Consider the following 24,674-nt stretch of genomic DNA (forward strand, 5'->3'; position numbering starts at 1 on the left):
CTCAAAATTGGGCTCAGTGCTGTTGGGAAGACTATGTTGTTGACTTGCCTGTATAGTAACAACACAGCATCATATTTCAACATCCAACCACCTACCCTGGCTCAGTACTTTAATGTTCAGTGAAATGTTGGGTGATGTGGTCAATCGATCCAACATTTCACTGAACATTTGAGAACAAAAGAAATGTTCAGTGAAATGTTGGGCGGTTTTTGATCCCGAAGAAATTTCTCTGAACAACACCTTACATGAATTTTGTTCACTGAACATGGTGATCAAACGATCTAACAATTCACTGATGTTCAGTGAAATGTTAGGTAAAATGTTGCATCGTTTGACCGGGGCTAAATGCAGTCTTTGTCAAAGTCAAAAATGTGAAAACGGGACATTCAACCTAAATGTTAACATAAGTCTGCAAGAACAAAGTCGACTCAACATATAACATTGAAATCAGCAAATTTTGGTTTATAAAAGTGTGCTTTTATCTAAAAGCTCTAAATGATCCTGACTCGATTTTTGTCTCCTACAAACTTCAATGGCACTTCCTGTCTTTTAATAAAAGTAGCAAAATCAAATGAACCCAGCTTCTTTTTGTTTAATTCATTGGCTTGTTTGTTGTGTCTTTGCGACTGGAAACCTAGAAGTGTGCACGGTCAAGATATGGATATCATTACCTTTTATTTGCAGCGTGGAAACCAGATTGGCATCAGCTACACTTGCACTTGGTTTACTTTCTTTGATTGTGGTCCCCAGTTAATATTGAGGTATCTAGATTTCATTCCCTACCCTCAGTCCTTCTTGGTCTTGAATTTTGTGTAGAATTTCTTTGCATTTTCTTACCATACATATAAACAATTTTATAAAAAAATTTACAACAATCTGAAAAGTAATTGTAGCTAGTTTTAGCATCAGAAAACATATCAGAGAATATTTACCTTGTTTTCAGATTGAACAGGATTAGGAAAACAAGGCTTTATAATAAGGCATTGAGCATAGCAGCATGCTCAGTAGACATAGTGAAATTACAAGAAGGACCATCAAATGTAACAGACGCTACCTCTGTTCCAGTGTTTCACAATCGCTGCAGACACAAATTTACAAGATTAGCACCTTCAACACCACGCAACCCATCAATTAATAAAAATATCTGGAAGGGACTTTCCAAGACAGCCATCAAAACAAGAGCATCTTTCACAACAGGTGCTGACTCATCATCTGATGCTCCCTCGCTTAAATCAACATATCTGGAAAATTGTTTCTCATCTCAATAAATCTGTTTTCGAATGGTTTGAATGGCCATTTCATCCAATACCAATGCACACACTATCTACATTCTTTTGGTGGTACAAAACTTGTAAATAGCTTTGAAAAAAGCAAACATTTAGTAAACTAAAGCTTTTCGTCTGACACTCTTCAGAGTATCTATGTTCTGACGTTTTAAACTCTGAAGAGTGTCAGACGAAAAGCTTTAGTTTACTAAATGTTTGCTTTTTTCAAAGCTATTTACTATCTACATTGTTTCTAGCGACATCAACATTCGCCAAGAATGCTAGTGCAGCTGGAACTTTGCTGTATTATCTCCTAATGTGAGCATGGTGAGACACTGCCAGATCTTATTTCTGTCCCACAACATTTTATGCTTTGGTCAAGTAAAACTGCAAGGTAAGGGCAAATTACTTCCATTCGTGGAGGGTTTATGTCATTTTCCTTTTTATTTGCAAGAAGTTCTTGAATATGCCAAGTTTTAAGAAAAGAATTTTTTTGTTTAAGTTTTTTAACAACCCCTTTCAAAAATTTTTTTATTGATTTTTTCTCTAGCTGCATCAACTCTCCCCTATAGGCAAAAGCACTGGTTGTGTGAATCTTGGTGAAGCTGCAGCTTTGGCTATCGAAGCTATCGAAGAAGCTTTGGCCATTGGCATTAGTGCCATTGGAACTCCAGCTTTTCTTGACAGTTGTCAGAAATAATTGCTGTCTGCTCTAGTTTTTTAATAACTGCTTTCATAGTCATAAGAAATAGCTAGTCTGGAAACGAACAATAGGCTATTGTTTTAACAATGCGGCTCTTCGAGGATGTTGATTTCACAACAGCAACAACGCGTGGGTGCAATTAGTTCAATCATGGAAGGGGAACAACATAGTAGTGATACCAACGCCGATGAGTTTGAATTACTTTTTGATCCTGAATTCGCCGAATGGCTGGAAAACGATGATGAATTTATGAAGTCGATGGATCTGCTTGCAAATGTAGAGGTTGGTACTGTTCATATGTACTGATACTTTTGTATCACTTTCCCGTATTATTATTTCAACCTTTCTTTGATGTAGGCCCAGTCCATGCGCAAACTCTATATATCTGTATGTCAGTAACAGATCTGAACGCTAAAACTATGTCAGTTTATTAAAACAGTTGTGTTGAGTTGGTAAGTGTTAGTGTTAAATGGAATTTTCTTGCCGCCCGCGTAGACATCTTATAGCTAAAAGAAAACTGTAATCGACATCAAGGACCGAGATACCGGGCTGGGCCCCCAGAAAACTTACGTATTGTGAGTAAAACACTTTTATCTTGTAAAACACGGCTGTTTTTTCACTTATTTATCAGGGCTGCCCCCCCCCCAAACAAAAAGTTATATCTCAGTCTTTAATTGACATGCGAGGAAACTTTTAATCAATATTTTGTAGAGCACATAAATTTTTTATTTAATACATATAGCAGGGTGATAAAATTTTATCTTTTGCATTTGTCTTTGCTAGGATGATTCTGCAGACCAAATCCTGCATTGCCAAAAATGTGAGAAAACATTCAAGACAAAACGTGGACTACTGCGGCATGAAAAAACAGTGCACTATGCTCCAAATGAAGAAACTCATAAGAGGAAACTCTGTCATCCATTGGAAATAAAGAGAATTGCCAATGAAGCTGGGAGAAAACTAGCTCCTGACAAATGCTTTCCAGAGCTAATCCGATCCAACTTCAGCTCCTTTAGTATTACCAACGAAGAATGCCTAATTTTGAAAGATCTATTTTCATCTGCTATAGATGTTTTCAATGGGGATCTACAAAAGTTCTGTTCCACAACTTATTCTAAGTTGTCTTCTAGAGAAGTTAAGGCTCTCGGAGCACTGAGTGAATTTGAAACCACTTTATTGCTTACTGAAATTTTAAATCTTTATCTTTCACACCTTGCTGGCAGTGCTAATGAAGTTAATATACCATTAAAGAAGATATCTTGAAAAGAAGTAGAGAGTTTGGAATACTTGGCAGGATGCTGTTTTAGAAAGACATACTTCAAGTTAAGAAGCAGTAGAACTAAACATTTAGAAGCAACTGAGCAGTCTCTTGCAATTATCAATGCTGCAAAAACAGATGAACCCCAGTCCTTTGTTGACTTGAAAAACAACACCGGTCTTTGGAAGGTAAACAGACATGCTACTGCATTACTTCGTCAAGTAGAAATGGTCTTTAGAAAACAAGCAGGACTGTCTTTGCAATCTGTAAATGCAGATGAAATTATTGAAATTTCAATGGTCAACCCAGTTGTCAAATCTTGTATGACTTCAATGTCCTGGAATACATTGCCCTAGATTATTTAGACATTGATGAGGAGATTGTGCAAAATGTATTTCACTTGATCATCAAGTTGTATGTGAATGTACGTGCACATTCATTTGCAAAGGACGTACGGGAAAAACACAAATCAAGAAAGAAGGCAAACAGAAAAAAGTCATTAAGAGTTGAATTGAAGAGGACAAATGATGGTAATAATGTGTAGCATCCTTAACATGAATACTTTAAAGGCATATTTTAAACAGTGACATTATATGTTAAACAATCAAATTAACTAAGTTCATTTTTGCTATATAACACTACATTGAAATGTTAAATCAAAAATGAATATAAGGTTTAAAATTTACTTATTGTCTCAAGTTCAGTGTTTTTCATTTTCTTTTTCTTTTTGGTAATGGCTCAGTGGAAATAGCATTGAACTTTGATGCAGCATGAGTAACATTACCTGCTATTGGTACAATGCTGAACTGGCTCTTGATTATGTTGTCATTATAGCCAACACTCTGAAGATTGGGGTTATCTCTTCTTTGACCTGTGGACCTTTGCCTTCCAAAGTAGTTTTCTAAATCATCTTGACAGAAGCGCTCTGTTAAAACATAATGAGCTCCCTTTGACAATAGAAATCTTGTTGCCTCAATCACTGAGTGTACAGATCTTTGAAGACCGTTGTATGTTTGTCGTGAAATAAACATTGCTTGCTTTTCAGACTTAGAATATTGCCCCTCTCTGTTTTCAATTGATTTCTTCCAGTCAGCAAAAAACTTTAAGAATACATTTTCTAGCCATGAAAATCTTTCATCATCTTCAGATTCGAATGGTTTTAAAAACCTTTTCCCTTTCTGCAAATGCTCTTGCTTGTTGCGGACATTGAAACAGTCAAAAAAGTTATCCATCAGGGAACAAAACTCAGCTGTGCCTTTTGCATCACTAGAGCCATATTCACCAAGAACCTTGGCCACAGTTGAGCTCAGAATTTGTACAGCAAGCCTTACTCTCATAGCAGAGTAAGGTGTTAGGTTGATATGCTCATAGGTAAGACGAGGCAATAATTTCAACCCAAATTCAAGCTCTTCATAATATAGCTTACTTATGTGGCTCCAAAGAATGTGAATGCCACTGTTCCAAAGAAACCTTGATGATTTGTTTGAGCCTGAATTTGCTAGGTTGTTGCGAGCAGTCTTCATAAGATGGGGGGCATCATTGAAGAAAAAGACAAATCTGTCTGGTGCATAAATATTCTTGACACCATAAACAACACCATTCTGTGCTTTACCATCCATTTGTTTGTGCATGTGAAAAAATGAATGATTAGAAGATGCACCATCTCCAACTGCTCCTATTACACATAAATTACATGCGGCTTCAAGGATGCCAACTGCTCGCCAAAACAACAGAAAAAGCTGAGCTGAAGTGACACCTGTTGTTGCAAATGTTGCAAAACTATATGACAGTGGGTTTACAACACTTTTCACAAGGAAAACTAGCACATGAGTTGCAACTTCATCAACTGTTTTTAGGGTTCCAAAGTTGACTTCAGGGTCACCCAAATCAACAAACCCTATCAATTCTCCTGAATTTTTGTCCCATACAAGATCTTCTTGTATCTTCATTTCATCAAAGCAAATTATGATGTATCTTTCAACATTTGTGAATTCTCTTGTTCCTTTCTCCAACTGACTGACGACAGCATCATTAAAACCTCTTTTTGGGCGAATGTAATGTCTATAGTTTCTGAGTGTACGGAGGCTTGGAAGAATTAGCACACCACTTCCATGTTTTTCATCAAACCTCATTTCCTTATAGGCAGATGTAGACTTTGCAGCAAGTGCCAAGCAATACTTAATAATCATTGGATGGTATCTAACTTGGCTTGGTCTTTGCTGCAAATATTTCTGTTGCTCTTCCCAGAAACGTTTCATAAAGGGGGGTATATTTCTGTTATTGCAAGATCTGAATAATTCTTTCAAATCATCTCCAAGGTCATTGCTTACAGGCTTTGCCTTGGTGTCAATTTCTCTCTTCATCTCCTCAAGCCGCAATTCAAGTTGCTTGCATTTTATCCTGTTTTCCTGGAGAGCTAATTTGATGCGTACTGGATGAGTTGCTGATAAGGGTGCCTTGAGTTTTGCAGCAGAACATTTTGTGTCATATTTTCTCTTTTTCTGTTTTGCTTCATACAGCTCTTTTGATTTGCATGGTAAGCATTGACCCTCATCTTGTAGCAAAACAAGATGTTGCACGCAGGTACTCCTGCTGCTTCAAAGGTGTCTCTACCATTGACGAAGACATACAGGAAACAACCATGGGAACAACATGATGGATCATACTTTTGTTTTGATACTCAAAGCCAATTCTTGTGTTAATTCCTGAGCAAAGTACTGCTGTTTGAAGATCTTTCAGAAGAGTTGATACAGTTAAATTTTTGAAAGTACATCCTGATTGTTTCAGAAAACTGCAACTTGGCTTTAACAACCACCCAAACACACGTACAGCAAAGCTTAGATTCTCCTCTACTACAATTTCAAATTTTGGAACGGTGTACTGAATGTCCTTTTTTGCAATATAGCAGCTGTTGGTGCTAGCTTTAATCTCAATATCCAATTTCAAATCACCCACTCTTTTAATAAATTGTTTGAAATCTGTGTAGCATGGAGCTGCTGTTGAATGAGATGAAAAACGCAAAATTTCACGCTTGGCAATCTGGCTTTCTGACCTACATCCTTGTGGCTGATTTGGCAGACTTTTTTCTGGTAAATTCACTGTCGGAATAGCACCTTCTTTAAGTGTTTTGCGATTATTATCTAAAAAGAGACGTACAATCAAAAAGCAAATAGATAATAAAAATTTATAAAATTTGTGAACTTCTATTGTGTTCTAATTTGTTCATATTTCCACGCTGCAATTTGAATCTAAATGAATTTATAAATGACATATGGAAATTTCAATGATTGATATTCATTAAAACAACTACATTCACAGAGGCTGACTGTCTTGTCAAAAACGATTTTTGAGCAAGCATAACTTTAGTACCTTAACAAACATATAAATACATAGCACTTAGGAGGCTCGATCACCTCTTGTTATTGTCGAAAACGCGTTTCTAATATTTTCTTTTGCCTTCGTGAGAATTTTTTCCGAAAGCCCCCTTTTCTAGCACAACATTCCTGAACAGACAAAACTAGTTGCATAATTCTTCACCACATAATTCTGGTTATTATCATCTTTGACGCGTGTGCAATAACGAATATTCGTGCCTTTAATAGACATTCGAACTATACTCACAATAATAGAGTTGATCTGGTCTGAAGTGTTGTTCGCAGATGTAGACACGATCTTCTATTATATGTTCTCGTAGGCCAACATCAATAACTCGATCTCTTGTGATGACCTTCAAAATTTCATTTCTCCATCGCTTTGTTTCATCGTCCACAGCTTTAGGAAGCTTAAAGATCGATATTTCCTTGTATTTTTTCGTTCGACACGCTCCACAACCATAAATCGCGCAATTACTTCCAGGCATACTTTACAGTTTACAACATCATCGCGAAAAGCAAACAAAGCCCGATTGCACTTACGGAGGTCTGGGACCTAGCGGAACGAAGGACAAAAACATATAACAAGAGCCTATTGTTCGTTTCCAGACTAGCTATTTCTTATGACTATGCTGCTTTCAAAGATGTTAGGTTTGATTTTAATCTTCCAGGTTTTTGCTTTTGTGTTTTCATTTTCCCCTGAAAATGACCAGTTGCTCGATGCTTTTTCTCAATTGAGATTTTAGAGATTTTGTGAACTATTTTATTACACAAAATCACGAGACTAAAGTAAGACATTTAAAATTAGGAAAAATTAATTTAAGTAATTTTTTCAAAGAATTTCAAAGAGTTTTAAATAAATTAATTACATAAATCTTTCCTTTTAAGTGCATTTTCAGTTACATTAATTAAGGAATTTCGTTAATGTGGTAACACAGTCAGTTGGAAACCAAATGTGCAAGACAAACTAGACTTTTAGAGGGATTTCAACAATCAGCATGACTGATTTGCAATAGACCTGTTTCTTTATATGGACACCATTTTCAAACCCACTGCATTTTGGGATGGCCAGGGGGCAAACAACTTTTGACGGCCTTAGCAACCAAGTCAAAAATACAGCAGTTTTGTTTACATCAAGCAAAAGTCACCAGTTTATTCGTTTTATGAGAAAAAATATGGGCAAATCACACCACTGGGCTGAATGTGACAGTGATCGTAGATATTCTGAAAAATACGTCCGAAAGGAACATACTGCTAAACTTGATAGCTCTTTGTTGATGCGATTTTGGTTTAGCAAGCCTCAGCATTTCAATACTTGGTCGAGAATGATGAACAGAGAAGTTGTTGGAGAAGGATTAAAAAAAGAGATTGTTCAGGGTAACAAGATATAATTAAGTTTGTTCAAATCATTTCGTTTTTGGATGGCTTACCAGTTATTATCCCTATCCAATGCTTTCTTTCGTGGTTATGGTGAGCCTATGAACCCTCCAAAGCGAAGACCACTAGACCGCACACCAACCAAACTTTCTTCAAAAAAGCAATTGGATTTAAATTCATCCTTTCTAGCATTGACGATACAGCTTGTAAATTCGATTTACTTCATCCAAATGAAGGACAAGCCTCTGCACTTTCTCCTGTTCCTCTTGCTGATGAAATAGCAGAAGATTCCCCTTCCTCTTCCTCTTTATCTTCCCATCTAAGCAAATTGTTGTCTTTAAGACTTTTTTAAATGAAAATTAGACTAAGAAAATTTCTAGTGATGCAAGCATCATAAAGTTGTACACTGTTTGCCCTACAGCCAAATCGTTTATGTTTATTGTGAAAAAGATTCACCCGAAACATGGAAAAGTTGCCTATTACAAAGGAAAAGAGTCAGACACAGTGAAATGATATCAACACAGTCCATCAAAACCATGTAGTCAAAAAAACCAGGACCATCTCGACAACTGAAACTTGAAGATGAAACTCTATTGAACCATTCTAATATTTTAATGCGTATCCAGTTAGATTCCGCAGTTGCTGATCTTGCATTTCGTTTTCAGATTTCTCAAAGTCATGCCTCAAAAACATGCACTACCTTCATTGTACTGTTAGCACAAAAGCTTTGAAATGAAACTGATAGAACCTTTCATCTACTGGCCCACTCCAGAAGAAACACTTGCCCTCCACTACCAACATTTTAACCATGAATTTTTCAAAGTTGAAGGAATTGGGGATTGCACAGAACAATTCATCCAGAAGCCATTTAACTCAAAAGCACAATATCAAACCTACAGCACCTATAAAAGTGGCAACACCCACAAAAAGTAAATCTTTTGCATTAAAGGTGGATCTATCAGTTTCATTTCAAAATCTTATTCTGGTTCTGTTTTGGATTGGTTCATCAGAGAAAATTGCAATGTAGTGAATAAATTTGCTCTGGGATCTATTGCCATCTTTGATAACGGCTTTACAGTTCCAGGCATCTTCCTACCAAAAGACGTTTTTGTAAAAATACAACCATTTGCCAAAGATAAAAAACAGTTAACCCCCAGTGAAATAGCTGATGCAAAAAGAGTTGCCCGTGTAAGAATTAATATAGAGTGTGTTATTGGACAGTTGAAAGAATTAAGATTGCTTGACCATACTTTACCTGTAAGTTTATTAGACCTTATCGATGATATCTAGACATTTTACAAGTCAGCTCCTCTTGAATACGTGGGGTCTATATATCTTTATATACGTGGTCTACCGCTGAGCTATCGGGTCGTGCTTTCAAGCCAACACCCAAGGCTGAGTCATTCACCCGCACTGCCCCTCTCTTTTACCAGATACACAGGGGAGCCATCGCAGCTCCATCACAAAGTGCAGAGGATAGCTGAGAGAAGAATGATGAAGAATGAGAGAAGACTGCCCACACCAGGAGGGCCATCGCAGCCCCGACACTGGATAGGGTTGAAGAGAAAGTTTACAGACAACAGGATTTCGAAGATAATTAATAGAGAGTGCGGGAAAATAACCGACCTGTGTATCTGGTAAAAGAGAGGGGCAGTGCGGGTGAATGACTCGGCCTTGGGTTTTGGCTTGAAAGCACGACCCGATAGCTCAGGGGTAGAGCACTTGACGTACAAAGTCTGGGGTCATGAGTTCGAGCCTCGCTCGGGTCGGTTTATTTTCCTGCACTCTCTATTAATTATCTTCGAAATCCTGTTGTCTGTAAACTTTCTCTTAAACTTTCGAATGGGGCAGTGCGGGTGAATGACTCGGCCTTGGGTGTTGGCTTGAAAGCACGACCCGATAGCTCAGCGGTAGAGCACTTGACGTACAAAGTCTGGGGTCATGAGTTCGAGCCTCGCTCGGGTCGGTTTATTTTCCCGCACTCTCTACACTTGACGTACAAAGTCAGGGGTCGTGAGTTCGAGCCTCGCTCGGGTCGATTATTTTCCCGCACTCTATTAATTATCTTCGAAATCCTGTTGTCTGTAAATTTATAATTACCTTAGAAAACACAAAATGTTATGTAACTGTTGGTTAAAAGTATTAAGGGGAGTATTTGTTGCATACAGTTAAAACTGGGTCTTATCTCATTAACACAAATAAAAATATACTTAAAAGGACATGGATAAAGTAAATATCTGTTTACAGGCCTGTCATTAAGTGCTTTCTTTTACATAGACAGAACTATTTATGCTTTGGTTTATAGAACAAGGTGGATCTGAGTTGAATCACTTAATTTCTCGTTTTGTACAATCATAAGACAGCAGTTTTTTGAACTAGGCTTTTGGTAACATAATTTTCAATGGGTTAATGCTGCTTAGAATTTGACATAGAAAGAGTCTATATATTATTTTTTCTTGAAGATAGAACATTAATTGCCTCTCTTGTTTATGTCTTACGAAAAGGACTATTGTCTTTCTAATTTTATGACAAAATTTCCCTTGATGAAATAACATAATGAAATAAACTCAATACTAGCTATGTATTTTGTGAAGCAAATGTGGCAAACTTTCTTGTATATTAAAACACTAAGTTTTAATGGTAATTTTTTATTTATATGCATGACTATGAAAAAGTTTGATTGAGTATTGTATAAAAAGGCAAATGTATACTGGCAAAACAATACTATATGTTCAAAAGATATGTTTATATGTCTCTCACCTATCTTCTCATTAAAATACCATCTGATACATGTTTTACGATGTCTTTCAAAAATAGTTTACAATTCTGTTGCTAGTTTTTTTCAAAGGAAAACAGTCCAGGTAGAATAAATAAGTTAAAAAATGTAGTTAGCCTCAGCACACATAGGCAGGATCTTTGAAGATTTTTAATGTTATTGACAGTTTTGGCAAAAAGAGTTCAAAGTCACAGAAGTTAGCCCCAGTTATAAATCTGATGCTGTAATTGATACCAATATTGATGTTTTGGCCTCAATAAAATTGATCCATCAACTTTGATCAAGCATGAATCAGGCTTATCGAGATGTTCATTAATATCAAGGTCACGTCTGCTCCATGGATACTTTATTTCCGAAACCCCCAAACTGCAAAATTGACAGTTCAGAATACCATCTGGTGTTATACCAAGAAAAGAATATGCCGCTGAAATATATCAACCAGATGGAAGAGAAACTCTTGTGCTTTCCTTTGTCTTTCTTTGTGTATCTTTTACGAGCAAAATCTTCATTGTTTTTGCCCCATCTCAAAGACTTACTGCTAAAATCAGTGTAATAAGCACAAATCTTGGCACAAAGGTAACTTGCTGAAACGAAATTTCATATTTGCATTTCATCGTCAAGTTTCTTCAATGCTTCATGGACAACAAATGCAGTGATAAGGCCAAGGGCGATAACTTCTCCAGCTTTCAGAAGCAGATTGACCAATTGTCATATTAGATATTTTCTCTAAATCATGAAGAAAAAGAATGGAAGAAAAAGAATAAGCCATACTTCCTCTTGTTTTTTTAACTGAAGAACACAAGCCAGTCAATCAGTAGCTTCGGCCACATCTTCCCAGTCAGCATCACTAAAAACCACAGACAAATCAGCTCTGGAACGTGGCTCATATTCTTTCAACACAGTCTCCAAAATATGACAACTGCTTGTCATATGTCTTCTTTTTCCCATTCATAATTAATATTATCAGCTTTCCAACCAAATGTTTATGTTATTAATCACCAATAACTTGATATGTGAAATCGTATTATCCAGTTGCAAAGAAAGCCCCAAACAAATTAGTAATATCAATCTATTCTAGTATAATTATATACACTTGGAATACAAAAGTATGGAAACAATAGGCAATAATGGTGACTCACAGTGGCCAAGGGCCTGAGACGATAATTTTCAGAAGCAAAATTACTAAGTGAAGGGGCCTTATTTGCTAGTGCCTTCGGCAAGGAAATTATGCGTCATTTCAAAGGCTTTGGAATATAAATAAATTTGAATAAAGAAGAAACAAAGCATACTTTGTTTGTACTTAAATCTGGATACGTTGACGTTTGTACTGTCAATAAAATAATTACTTGGTTTATTCTATTAATTACATATGAATAGTTTAGTTTATTGTCTAAAAACATAAACAGCTTGGATTTAAATTATTCTATTCACAATTTACAAAAGCATGAAATGAAGATAAAATGTTGAACTTCATTTTTGGATTTTTACTTGTGTAGGTGATGAAGATTCAAAATGAACAAATGAACAGTGACTCAACTGGTGTCAATATTGAAACTTAAGGCAGGAGCCCTTGATTTCTGCTAAAACAGTCTTCTGAGTCTTCTAAGCAAAAGCTTGTTAATGCCATTACCTAAAGTTCCCAAGCCCCTTCACCCAAAAATTGTGTTTCACAAATATATTGCCTTGGCCACTGTGAGACCCATTTTAACTACTGTTTTCATACTTTTATATATACGCCTTCATAATTCCAGTTTGCCTTCCTTAATTTTTGTATGGGTAAGTCTATACAGTAAATTCTTGGTGGTGTCAGTTATAAATCAGGTGAAAATCTGACTTGAGAATGGAAGAGTGGCTGCGACTCAATGTTTTTATTCACCTTGCCCAATAAATCTTTAAAACTACTTCAAAGACTTTCCAAGATATGAAAATGGTTTGGTATTAAGCTGCCTTAAGTGTTGCTAGCTAGATCTTTCCTGGTCATTACAAGAAAAACAACTTGGTTGGTAACTAATAATATGCAAATATTTTACGCTTTACAAAGGGTTTGCATGGCTTTATTATAACATCTTATAACATCATTCTTGGACTTTTTGGACATAACAACTTTTTCTAACATGTTTTCATTTATCATTGATTTTTTGTCATATATAGGCTACATTGTATTTTGAAGAATTAATTAATTCTATTACGATTCATAAAAGAAGGGTCCTGTACCTGTAGAAGCTCTATTTCAATTCCAGAAATGTAAACAAAGCTTATTTCATTAATCAAATTCAGCAGAAGTAATCTCAATACTATAATTCACTGTGATGTGTAATAGTTGTCTAATGCGTAGTCCAATATGTAGTCTATTCATCATCATTTCTGCTCAATGTTTGCAATTTATGTGGGCAAATCAACCACATTGCCACAAAATCTTGTGGTAATCAATTGATAGAGCCACTTCACTAGAAAGTGACCCCAGGATGTAAGCCAAAAAAGATTGGCAGAAAAAAATATAAAATCCAGCATAAAGTAAGAATTTGGAGTTTTTTAATCAGTGGAAGAAGTTATTTGATTTAGTTGCTCTCGAAAATTTTTAATCAGTTTCAAAGAACCGAGTTTGTGAACCCCAAACAAATTTTGGTTTATGAGACATGTATAATAGCAATGACATAAAGTAAAGATTTTGTCTGCAAATTTTGTTTTCCAAGCAGTGTTTCATATGTTTTCTTGAAATTCAGAATGAGTGAATAAGCTTGAGTTAGACAACAAGTCTCTGATCATGTTCTACTCACTATTTTGAAATTTGTTTTGATAGGCAATGCACCTTCACAAATGCAATGGCTATGGAGTCATTATTTTATATGGAAAAATACATAGAAATGGTTCGTCTGGTCTTCAAACATTTGCAACCCCTGGATCACACAAATTTCTTGGAGATGGCCCTATTAACACACGTCCCAGGTAGGCAGGCTCTGTTGTGAACTTTTTTAGAATTTCCTTCCCTGTAAGTATTTAATTGAATTTTTAAAATATTTAAAGAATGCCTTGTATTTCTAATGGCATGTTCTAATCCTATGTAATTATTTTTCTTGCTATTAGCCTTGCAGTATTTTCATATTTTACAATTAATTTATAAAGAGAGACCAAGAATATGGCACCAACAATAATTAATTGAACTTTTGCTAAATTAGCTGAGATGTATAAAAGTCAACAAATGCATCATGGTTAGTTCATTTTATGTCATGTATAACATTTTGTAAAAGCCAGTCAGAATCTAAATTGGTTCACAGCTGAAAAAATTATGTGACACTGAAGATATGGAGAACCATGTCCCTACAAATGGTGCATGGAGAAATGATCCACCTTTGGCTGGTTTAACTCCTGGATTGGAGAGACATCCAACAAGAAGTGACAAGGAACAACAGCAATGTCTAACAAATTATATTTCTTCTGATAGGGGATCAGTTTTATCGCAAGAAAGAATGACATAAACTTGTCTCTATAATCTGTAAACATTTGTATTCTCAATGTATTCTTAGAACATTAATTAGGGAAAACAATTTGGCAAAACATATTGCTACATCTATCTCTGAGAAAAAAACGAATTCATTTCTCTAATAGAGCATACAATATCAAATAACATCAATGAAATCTAACCTCTAAGTTGGATGTGGAGACCCTTGTAGCCACATAAGGTGCCAAGAATTGCATTTTGTCAAGAAGCCAGGAATTCTTCTTGTTGGACCTGTATCCACTTTCATTCTTTGGTGATAGATCATCATGATATCTGTGGATCATCATTCATAAATGTTTGAAGTAAATTTTCAAGTGATTACTGTGACTTAAAATTTTAATTTTATCGAACTACATCAAAAGTATAGAAATATATATTGATGCCTAAGTAAAGTTCTTTTATGTTTTAGTGTCCTTTTGTTTAGCTGGTAAGAAACAAATTAAACTGAAGAAAGTTCCACCGATATTTGATCAAGGGTTGTGAAAAATCCAGTCGTCAAGTCACAGGTAAAACAACCTTCAAGAGAGAGAATACTGTCCTTCATGCTAAGTTGGTCTGCAATCTGCATAAAGTGCAGCTTTGCTTTCGCCTTTTGACTCCCTTGATAGTGGAACATGTTCTGGCCTTCTGTCTGGGTTGATAAAATTAAGATGCCGCAGGTGGTTTTCAGCCTTTCTTTGCAGTTTAAGCTCTTTTGTCTTCGCTTTTTTTGAGGAGCTAGCTCTGGTTGGTTCTCACACTTGTTGAAAATATAATTCCTCATATTTTTTAATATCTGTGAGATATGCTGAGTTTCCAGAAAAAGTCACAACAATGTGATGGTGATCATTGATGTTTTTCTTTTTTGAACTGCAGTTATTCAGTAAAGTGCAGATATAAAACTATGACTTGAAATGAAATGTAAATTTTTACATTGAAATTCTCTCTTTATTTGTATACCGTCTTCTTTATGGATGACCTTTTTCATGAAATATTGATACTTGTTTTCAGACTAGGACCACTGTTCAGTTATATTAGTAACTTAATCACTTAATCCTTATCATTTATTCAGTAAAGTGCAGATATAAAAATGATATTCTATGATTATAGCTAAGAACTTTCTGTCAAGGATTTATAAGTATCATTTTCTAGTTTCAGAAAAAAACTGTCCTTGGTTTTGCTGATCCGATTAACTTATTTATCTTTTATTTATCATTTACAATGTATCAGAAGATACACTGCCAATGGATTGTGGCTGGTTTGGTTTTGTTGCTGTTCCACAAACTCATGTTCACGCCAAAGAAATACTTCAAATTTTCTTTTCAAGTTATGCAATATAGTCTGTTGCCGACACACTTTTACCAAACATCATATTCACTTTAACTTTCATCTTCTATAGCTTGTTGCTATGTTGCAGAAGTAGGGCTTTCAGACTTTTGCCCAAAGAATGCTTGATGCAATTCCTCTTTAGACAAAACCCTGATGTCAGCATTCTAGTAACAATCAACCTTTAAAGAGGTTTGCCAATCTAAAGCATGTTTTAGCATATCAAACCGTCCAAGCAAAGGTCTAGGATTTTCTTGCAATCATGTGCTATTCTTTTCTTAACATTGTTAAGGTCAATACTCTTCCACAGGGCTGTAGCTCCGGATCCAGTATCTTCTACATATCTCTGCCAAAACTCCTTGGAACACCTTCAAGTGAACAAATGCATGAAAACAATGAAAATATCACAAGTGTTCCAAGAGTTCTGGCAGTGATTGTATCTAACTATGTGACATGTCTTTTGATGTTGGCGATTATGGTAGTCCTTCCATCCTTTGATGCTTGCAGTACTGACATGCTGTCCAGGAACCTCCCATTCGTCTAACGATAGCATGCCCCTTCTAAATAACATATACAGGGCTTGCCGGTTGACGTTGTTAGGAAATGTAAACAAGAGAGAGAATGAGAGCCACTCCGCCATTTTGAATTTTTGCAAACTTGCTACTCCGCAAGTCTTTTTAGCAAAATTTGATTTCTCTTTTGGAATTTTGCCCTGAAAATGTCTCTTCTGGATAAATCAATACTCAGAAGTTTGAAAATGACATCAGAAACCTGATGACATCTACAGAAAAGCAATGAAATGTCTGTATCCAAGGATTGCTTTTGTTCTTGGCAACTACGCTACCGCCATTTATGTCACTATTTGACAATGTTGCCAAAATGTGACAAATCCCAACTTTTGTATATTGAATATATAGTGTTTTAACTTGACTAGAGCAAAAATCAGAGATAGTATTTTTTTAGATATCTATGTTTCAAAATTTGTTTGGTCTGATAAGGATTCAGAACAGAACATTTTCTAAAAAATCCAAATACAAACTTATTGCTGGAGGTAAGTGGGAATGGTATCAATGTTGTAAAATAATTTATAACTAATAACTTTTAATAAGTAGAAGTACTTAATAAATGCTTTATTAATTAAAGTCTATAGATGGATTCAGTTAAGATTTCCTTCAATTTTACAATGTCAGCAGTATCTAAGGAATAATTCCTTCCTGAGTTTGTCAGTGAAAATGGTAAACTCACTGTCAGTAAAATATTCACAGTTGGAACCCAGCAAACATCATCTCTGTTTAGACATTCAAAATATTGTGAGGAAAATTGAGGATGCATAAAACGGATTTTGAACAACACCAAGCCAAAAAGCTTCAACGTGTCTTGAAATGACAAATTTTCCTGGATTTAAGTCATCTATTTTAGTTATTTCTGGCTGGTTGGAAAAGTTAAACTTGATTCCATATTTGGCATCTTCAGACACCCTCTTTGCCCTAATTTTATTTATCCTTAGCGGGACAGATTGGTGGTAGCTTCTTGTGCCAGGCACTGTTCTAGAAAACGAAAAAGGCTTCTTCAGTTCTTCTTATTTTTGATCCACTTCAGCTCAACCTGTGAACTGAAATTGGATTCCCATAATCTCCTCCTTGCAAAAATCAAACATTTCCCTTCCTGTAAGTATTTGGTTCTTTTTGTGTGGCTGCAAACTTGCCTTAGCCACAATTCTTTTCACCGTACCACCTATGCCATCATAAGGTGATTTAGCGTGACTGGTGGTGAAAAATTAAATTTACAATGCATTCCAAAATCGTTCTGATGGTGGCAGAAGTTTGAAAATTTTTTACAGTTCTTATATTGCCCTGTGCAACCATCAGAAAAAAAATGAATGGATTTAATGGTATCAGAAATGTTTCTATTAATATAATCCACTGTGCAGCTCATCATTTGATAAACCTTTGTGACGTCATGATCTAAATCATCAGAGATGAAACATATGGAGTCAGAAACAAGAATAGAACTATCACTGCAGTGCTGGTAGATGATGGAGTGTGCATTGTTTCTGATTCAGTGGTAACTTTTTATTTCATCCTCAAACAGAAACTTGTAATTTTCATTAAAATCGCCTAGTACTATAACCTCAGTATGCTCCAAATTATCTTTTAGTTCTTCTAAATAATTTGCTTGTGACTTTGCGATGTAGTAGTGGGCTGTTTTTGTACTAATTTTTCGCATAAAACTTCAATGAAATCTTCCACTGTTGCAGTAACCCAAATCAATTCTGCACGATCAGTGGTGGTCCATTGTTTGTATGTTATGGCCTCTTCCAAATCACCAATGTTTTCCCTTGCAACACCACTTTCTTCATCACTGTCATCTACACTGCAATGTTTCTCTCCTTCGATAAAAACGCTTGCAAGGAGATCTTTGACGTTGCTAATGCCAGGGCATTTCTGACACCGATTAACCCAATCGATGCACATATTTGATTGCCTAAGACAAACAATCAAACCAATCAGTTCGTGGCAGTTCAAAATTGACTGCACCTGACATAAGTTTCAAGTTCTGATGAATCGTGCAGACACAGACGAAATGCGTTCCTTTTGGCCCTACTGACCATTTTGGTCCTAAACTTGCAAACTTTGAGAAACCAATGTTCAGTTGCGGATTTCTATTCTTGAAAGCTGTATAAAGCTCCTTCTTGTTGCATAGCATCAGTCTGGTAGAAACATAGAAATTTATGCTGATGCTATCAAAATCCTTTCTACCAGGGAGCTGCCTTGCAAATTTCTGATTGGTCCTTCTCTTCAATCAAGTCTGAGGTGTCAATATCCAGCACAGTGGCTACCTTTTTTGAAAATGCATGTGTTGCCTGTTTCAATTTCCTCTTCCCCTGCATTATTTTGAGGGTGGATAGAATGGAGCTTCAAGGGAGACACATTGATCTCACTAAGCGCTGAGTCAATTGATTCCTTGTTTGAAGAAAAAAATGATTCACTAACAAACGTTTTGACAAGATTCACTTCCTCATCAGCAGACTACACCAACTCCTTTCCAAAAGAATCGATCTCGGTTTTCACCTTCATTCTACAAGAAGGACATATTTTTTGGTCAGGAACAACATCAATACCGAGTGTCACTACGTCTTTTGCCAGCAAGATTACAACTTTGGAAAGTCCACCCTTCACCTCTTCCTTGTGACTATTGAATGGATCAAAACATTTTGTGTATGTTCACGATGAAAACAGATATCAGCATCAATCTTCAGTAAAGAAACGCCTTTTTAAATGCAATACAGGTAGCTGCTGTTGAGGGAAATGATCAACTGTCATCGTTGCTGTCACAACTTAGTCCCGATTTTATAAAAATGGTCGATGGAGAAGGATCTGTGGGAGTTTCTACTGCTACAAGTAACAAAGCATTTGACAACATCAAATCAATCAAGTTTAACAGAAATTATTCCTTCTGAAACTTAGAGAGTACCTAAGTATTTGGGACAAAAAACACCCAGAATACAAGCAAAGAAATGTAAAAACGAATGCTTGGAAACAGTTAGCATTAAGTTTTTACAAAAATGGTAAATATCAACTTAGGCCTTTACACTCTTTTTTAAAAGAACCAGTAATTTTAAGTTCAGGGTGTCTGTTCTAAATTGGGAAATGATCAACTGTCATCGTTGCTGTCACAACTTAGTCCCGATTTTATAAAAATGGTCGATGGAGAAGGATCTGTGGGAGTTTCTACTGCTACAAGTAACAAAGCATTTGACAACATCAAATCAATCAAGTTTAACAGAAATTATTCCTTCTGAAACTTAGAGAGTACCTAAGTATTTGGGACAAAAAACACCCAGAATACAAGCAAAGAAATGTAAAAACGAATGCTTGGAAACAGTTAGCATTAAGTTTTTACAAAAATGGTAAATATCAACTTAGGCCTTTACACTCTTTTTTATAAGAACCAGTAAATTTAAGTTCAGGGTGTCTGTTCTAAATTGTTTCAAAAATATGAGGCTGAGTTCTTAATTTGTTCTTCAATCAATAGGGTGTAAGAAGTGCAATTGGCCCTCTCTGCAGGTTTATTTACTTTTGATATTTTTGGATGGAGGATAATCGAGGGAAGGGTTCATGCGAAGGGGCTTATAAAATAATCTGAAACCTACCACATAAAAATTGAAATTTTTTAGAAAACCTCGTTTATTTTAGTAGGTCCAAAAAATATGTCCTTTTAAAAAACCTTTTCAACTAATGCTAATTTGACACCTGATTCTATTTCATATGTTTAGTTGAGTTCCTTCGAAAGTCATTGAAGTATTTGAGGGATAAGTTGAAGAAATGCATGGACAGAAGATCCAAGCTAACAAAATCTGGAGCAGCTGCATCATCATTGCCGACATGCAATTATTATGAACAAATACTTTTTTTGGTTGAAGGAGTCAGCAATTACACAACAGAAAGCAAAGTTGAGAGTTTAGTGGAAGAACATCAAAACAATGTAGAAGAACCCCCTTCCCCTTCACCAAATCAAAGTTTAGTTCTGGTTGAACCAAGTGCCAAAAAGCAATGGAAACAAGCTGGCAATCGAATCCCTGCAGCAAAATCGCAAAAGATTGATGAACAAAAGCTCAGCAAAGGTGTTGAAAACGATACATTGAAGCACTTCAAAGATGTCAATGATGCGCTGAATGAAAAACCTCCAGTGACAGATTTGACAGTTGAGACTTTTGCTTGAGATAGGTTGATGAAAAATCCTTAATCAAGCAACAGCTATTCCAATTGAGTTCTCTCCGGTGCTTGAAATAGAACATGTTTACCATCAATAGCTCCAACCAGGTTAGGAAAATTCCATCTTTCAAAAAAGGCATTGGCTAATTCACATAGATTTGCTTCAGATTTTGGTACTCTAATAAAATCATTCATCAGTAGTACCTCTCAAATTGAATTACAAGTTTCAGGGATTATTTTTCCAGTAATGGCAGGGCTCATGCGATAACTTGCACCAATAGTCACATGGGCATTCCCAGTAACCAAGTATTTCAAAGTGACACATAAACGCTCATAAGGTGATATTGGATCTCTGAACTGAGTTCGTTGCTTTGTGATATAAGGTGCAATCATTGTCAATAGTTTCTTTAAAAAGAATAGGAGACATTCAAAAGCATCGAAAGAAATACTCCTTTACAAGTAAATGATACTCCTCTTTTTCTTCACGGTCTTGATCCTACTGCTGTCAAGATGGATGATTTTACTTTGGAGGAGCATGCCAGGAAACAATTTAATTTATATCAGAAAAATAACTTTCAAAGGGCTTTTGATAACCTTAGAAAATTGACAGAGAAGCAATCTTTAAATCCGGCTTAGATGATGCACAGAGCAGGAAGGATCACAGCATCAATCTGCTACAAAGTTTCTCGCATGAAAGACAGAAAATCTTTGATTTCCAATATAATGCAGTATAACGATGGTTTTACATGAAAATTCACAGATCTTGGAAAGAGCATGGAACCCTTGGCAATAAGCAGCTTTATCACAACTGAGGAGGACAACCACACAAATTTTAGTATTATTTATCATGTCTGATTGTTAATGCTGAGCTCTTCTAGATTGTATTGTTACATGGAAAAAGTGCTCAAAATAAAATGTCCCTTTAATTACAAAGATGGTTTTGATAGTTGGTAGCATGATAAGAACGTTACACATGCAAGCCGTGGGCCTGGCTTTATCATGAAAAGAAACCATCCTTACTACTACCAAATTCAGCTAAAAATGGAACTATCTGGAGCGGAGTTTGGATATTTTACATTTTTGTTGGCAATAAAAAGGAAGGGGTGATTTGCCCTGTAGGTAAAAACAATGACATTATACTTAAACTAAAGGAGACTCTTTCAAGCAAATTTTTTACATCCATCCTTCCTGAAATTGTGTCCAGGAAGACAGAGCTTGGAACACCAACAAATCGTTCATACCATACATATTATAATGTAGGAGACCAAAGTTTGGGAAAACGATCTTATGTGAAAACAAGGATTGTAAAATTTGATGGTAGCACTGTCCTTGTGTGGAAGTGAAAAGGCGTCCAAAGGAAAGTTAGAACTGTAGAGAGTTTAGCTCTTTTAAAATAAAAAAGTCATAAACTTTTTATTCATGTAATATATTTAAATTTTGTCTTGTATTTTGGTGTCATATATCCAGACAACACCCTCTCCACATAAACCTGTTTCAGCATAACATGAATTTTGGGAGAAATGGATCAAAACTCTAATTTCATTAGACAGTACATGTAAATAGAATCAAAACATGTTCACAATACTTTGGTTTAAATTTAGAATACCGGACACAACAACCATTATTTTGTCAATTAAATCTACATGTATCCAGACATTTGTATTTGAGCTGAATTAATATTTTTGTGAAGACTCGCTGTTCTTTGTAGATCTTTTTCGGTGATTTTTCTTTATTCTCTTCGTTCTAAAATCATGTGAAAAAAGGCATTGATGGATTTCGCATAGGTTACTAGGCTGCTAGCTAATCCATCCGTTGATGTACTGTTTCATTCACAAGTATCTAAATTATTTTTAAAATGAAATTGTCCATGATTATGGTTATACACATGTAGACAAGCTTAAGTTTTATGCTGGAACAATGCATCAGAGGGCAATCCTACAATTTTGGGACTTCGCCTTAAACATACTGACAACTGAATCAATATCCAGTGTATTTTCACGTGCGTGATGATTTCTAAGCATCATCAAGCTGTACAAATGTTCATCTTTTATAAGAGAGCAAAGGACATTTTTGATGAGTCGCATTGAGCTGAAACTTCTTTCACATTCTCCTGAAGAAACTGGCAAAGTGCAAGCAATGGATACCAACCGATACAATTCAAAAAAGCTGCTTTTAGTTTCTTTGTGTAAGTGTGCTCGGACTGTCTTTTCTGTCTGTTCTCCCAATCATGTGCTTTGAAGTGCAAATCTCGCTTTGGAGTACACTTGTATTCAACTGAAACAGTAGGCCAAAGTTTATCATCTTTGTAGAGTAGCTGCTTGACCCAGGAGCTAACGCTGTTATGCCTTGCATGATGGCAATGTTGTTCTCGTTAAATCTTCTGCTAAGTTCAGTCAAAGTTTTGTCTGCTATCTGGTAGTTTTTTTGAAGGAAACCTACAAAATCTTCAAGTGGAGCAGGTGGCTTCTTTTTTCTTTGGTGTCTGGCAAATCTAATTTGTCTGCAACTTCTTCAGCAGAATCCCAAAACTCCCGGATTTTGCCTCTTTTTGGACATTCAACAACTTCATCTTTAAGGGTTTGGATCAACTCGATTGCTGCTGTCAAATCATTTGATGGCGTTTGCAACTGGCAATTTTTTGCATAATTTTTTCACCTGCGATAGACATTGTGATAAAATAAATTTTGAGAAATTTAATCTTATTCTGTTAGGTACTAGGTTGAAAACTCTAATCTTTTCTTCATTCTCGAACTGGATAAAACCATTTAAAGATAAAGATAATTTGCTAAAGAATTTAATCAGATAATTTTTGTCATTTGGTAGATAGAAACTCGAAGAAACCTATATTGTAGGGACGAACTTTGCTGGAATGACCCTTTCCGTACATTTTTATTGTAAATTTGACTGACCCTTGGGTTTGATGATCGTAAACGACAACTCAATCTAGAGAAAAATCATCCTTTTGACGAAGGATCTTCCCGCAATTTGATGTTCCTTTTCAAGTGATGCTTTGTCCACCCTCCACACTCTACATTTGACAAACTCTGTTTTTAGTGTAGAGTCCCACTGCAAAATTTGTTGTTTTTTGATAACGTCAGTTTTCTTTTTGTTGAAATCAAACATATTGTTGGGCCTTGCAGTGGCATATATAACGGCTACTTGTTCCTCGGCTACTTCAGACCCACCAAGAACGAAACAGCCAAGGTAAAATGTGTTTGTAAGGCAGGTGTAAGCCACAAAGTCATAATCTTTTAGGATCATCTACGAAAGATATAACAGTTAATTTTCTAAACGCTATGAGAGACATAACTGGGGTGACTTACTTTCTAATATATGTTTATGCTGTAGTTTTTGCAGTAAGAGTTGGAAAAAATGTACTTTATTTGACTGTAGATTAAATGTAAAGTACATCAGTGCTTTATCTTTTGAAAATTAAAAATTCATATTTGTCTTGCATAGTGCAATATTTTTAAGTCATCAGGAAGAAGATATTGCAAATTTGAAAGAAAGATAACGAAAAATCGTACTTTGTCTTTTTGGTCATTTGAGAGTTCTGAGTCACTTTCATAGTCAAATGATAGGGACTGTAGGTGCTCAAAACCTTGTGCAGCCGATTCTTCACACAAATCTCCTTCGGCTTCTGACTCCGGGAATGAACTTTCAAGTTCCGCCAATCCAGCTACGTAAGCCTCGAAGTCGTCATCTATCGCTGTCGTAGACACAGTAGCCAAAGATATCTTTTTCTGAAATGCCAAATTCTATAATAAGTTTAAAAATTCAAAAACATAAGATATAAAACATGTGTTGACGGAACTAATTTATTTATTCAGGGGATTGGTAGGAAGAGGATGCTGGCAAATAAACGATTGATTATCAAAGGGCTGCAGCCCTGGAATAATGCGTACCCTGCTCACATCTCACTTGCATCCGTTGATGCCGAATTCTCTTCCAGATAGTCAGTGAAAGGTAGAGCCTGAGAATCAAAACGTTCATATAGGAGATTACAACAACCTGTTCTTAATTAAGATACTAACTTGATTTGCACATTCAGCATAAAAAGGTAAATTTGAACTGAAATTTTAAAGTAGAGTAATTTTAATGGATGCAATTGAAAGAGTTTTGGTATTATTTAGCAACATCAAATCTTACTGATAATTGTAAGGACAGCTGCATTTTTGCTTCTAATTTACATCTTGTGTTATGCATGTTGAGGAAAACCTCCAATCTCGCTGGTATCAGAATAGAGAACCCAAGAGCAGAAATATGAATCCAAGAAAATACAACTATTTGCTTTACATCTCCGTCTTTTTCAAATCTTAAACGATTACAACACTACGACAACTCCTACGTCGAACCTCTACTTTTTCTAATAAATTTGTGGAATATATACGTTTACTTATGTTGC

At 35.8% G+C, this 24,674-nt stretch overlaps 1 protein-coding gene and 1 long non-coding RNA gene across 2 annotated transcripts; one reads left to right on the plus strand and one right to left on the minus strand.

The window, feature by feature from the left end:
- Positions 1-5,771: 5,771 nt before the first annotated feature.
- Positions 5,772-9,728, minus strand: LOC148959730 (uncharacterized). The gene is made up of 2 exons (XM_089110357.1): positions 6,831-9,728; positions 5,772-6,439 (listed from the first exon to the last, which is right to left on the minus strand). The coding sequence occupies exons 1-2, from the start codon at positions 7,083-7,085 to the stop codon at positions 5,777-5,779; spliced, it is 918 nt and encodes a 305-aa protein (XP_088966483.1). The 5' UTR covers positions 7,086-9,728; the 3' UTR covers positions 5,772-5,776.
- A 7-nt stretch (positions 9,729-9,735) lies between these two features.
- Positions 9,736-19,679, plus strand: LOC148959731 (uncharacterized). Its single transcript, XR_016144016.1, has 2 exons — positions 9,736-13,696; positions 14,026-19,679. It is a non-coding gene; the product is annotated as an uncharacterized LOC148959731 (long non-coding RNA).
- Positions 19,680-24,674: the final 4,995 nt, after the last annotated feature.

This window comes from Rhopilema esculentum, chromosome 9 (genome assembly GCF_057945365.1).
Source record: "Rhopilema esculentum isolate cy_ngs chromosome 9, ASM5794536v1, whole genome shotgun sequence".
NCBI classification, from domain to species: domain Eukaryota; kingdom Metazoa; phylum Cnidaria; class Scyphozoa; order Rhizostomeae; family Rhizostomatidae; genus Rhopilema; species Rhopilema esculentum.

Coding starts and splice junctions, on each gene's coding strand:
- LOC148959730 (XM_089110357.1), bottom strand. CDS start 7,085: ATGCCTGGAAGTAATTGCGCGATTTATGGTTGTGGAGCGTGTCGAACG. Junction 6,440..6,830: donor ATTGTGAGTATAGTTCGAAT/GTCTATTAAAGG, acceptor TGAACAAATTAG/AACACAATAGAAGTTCACAA.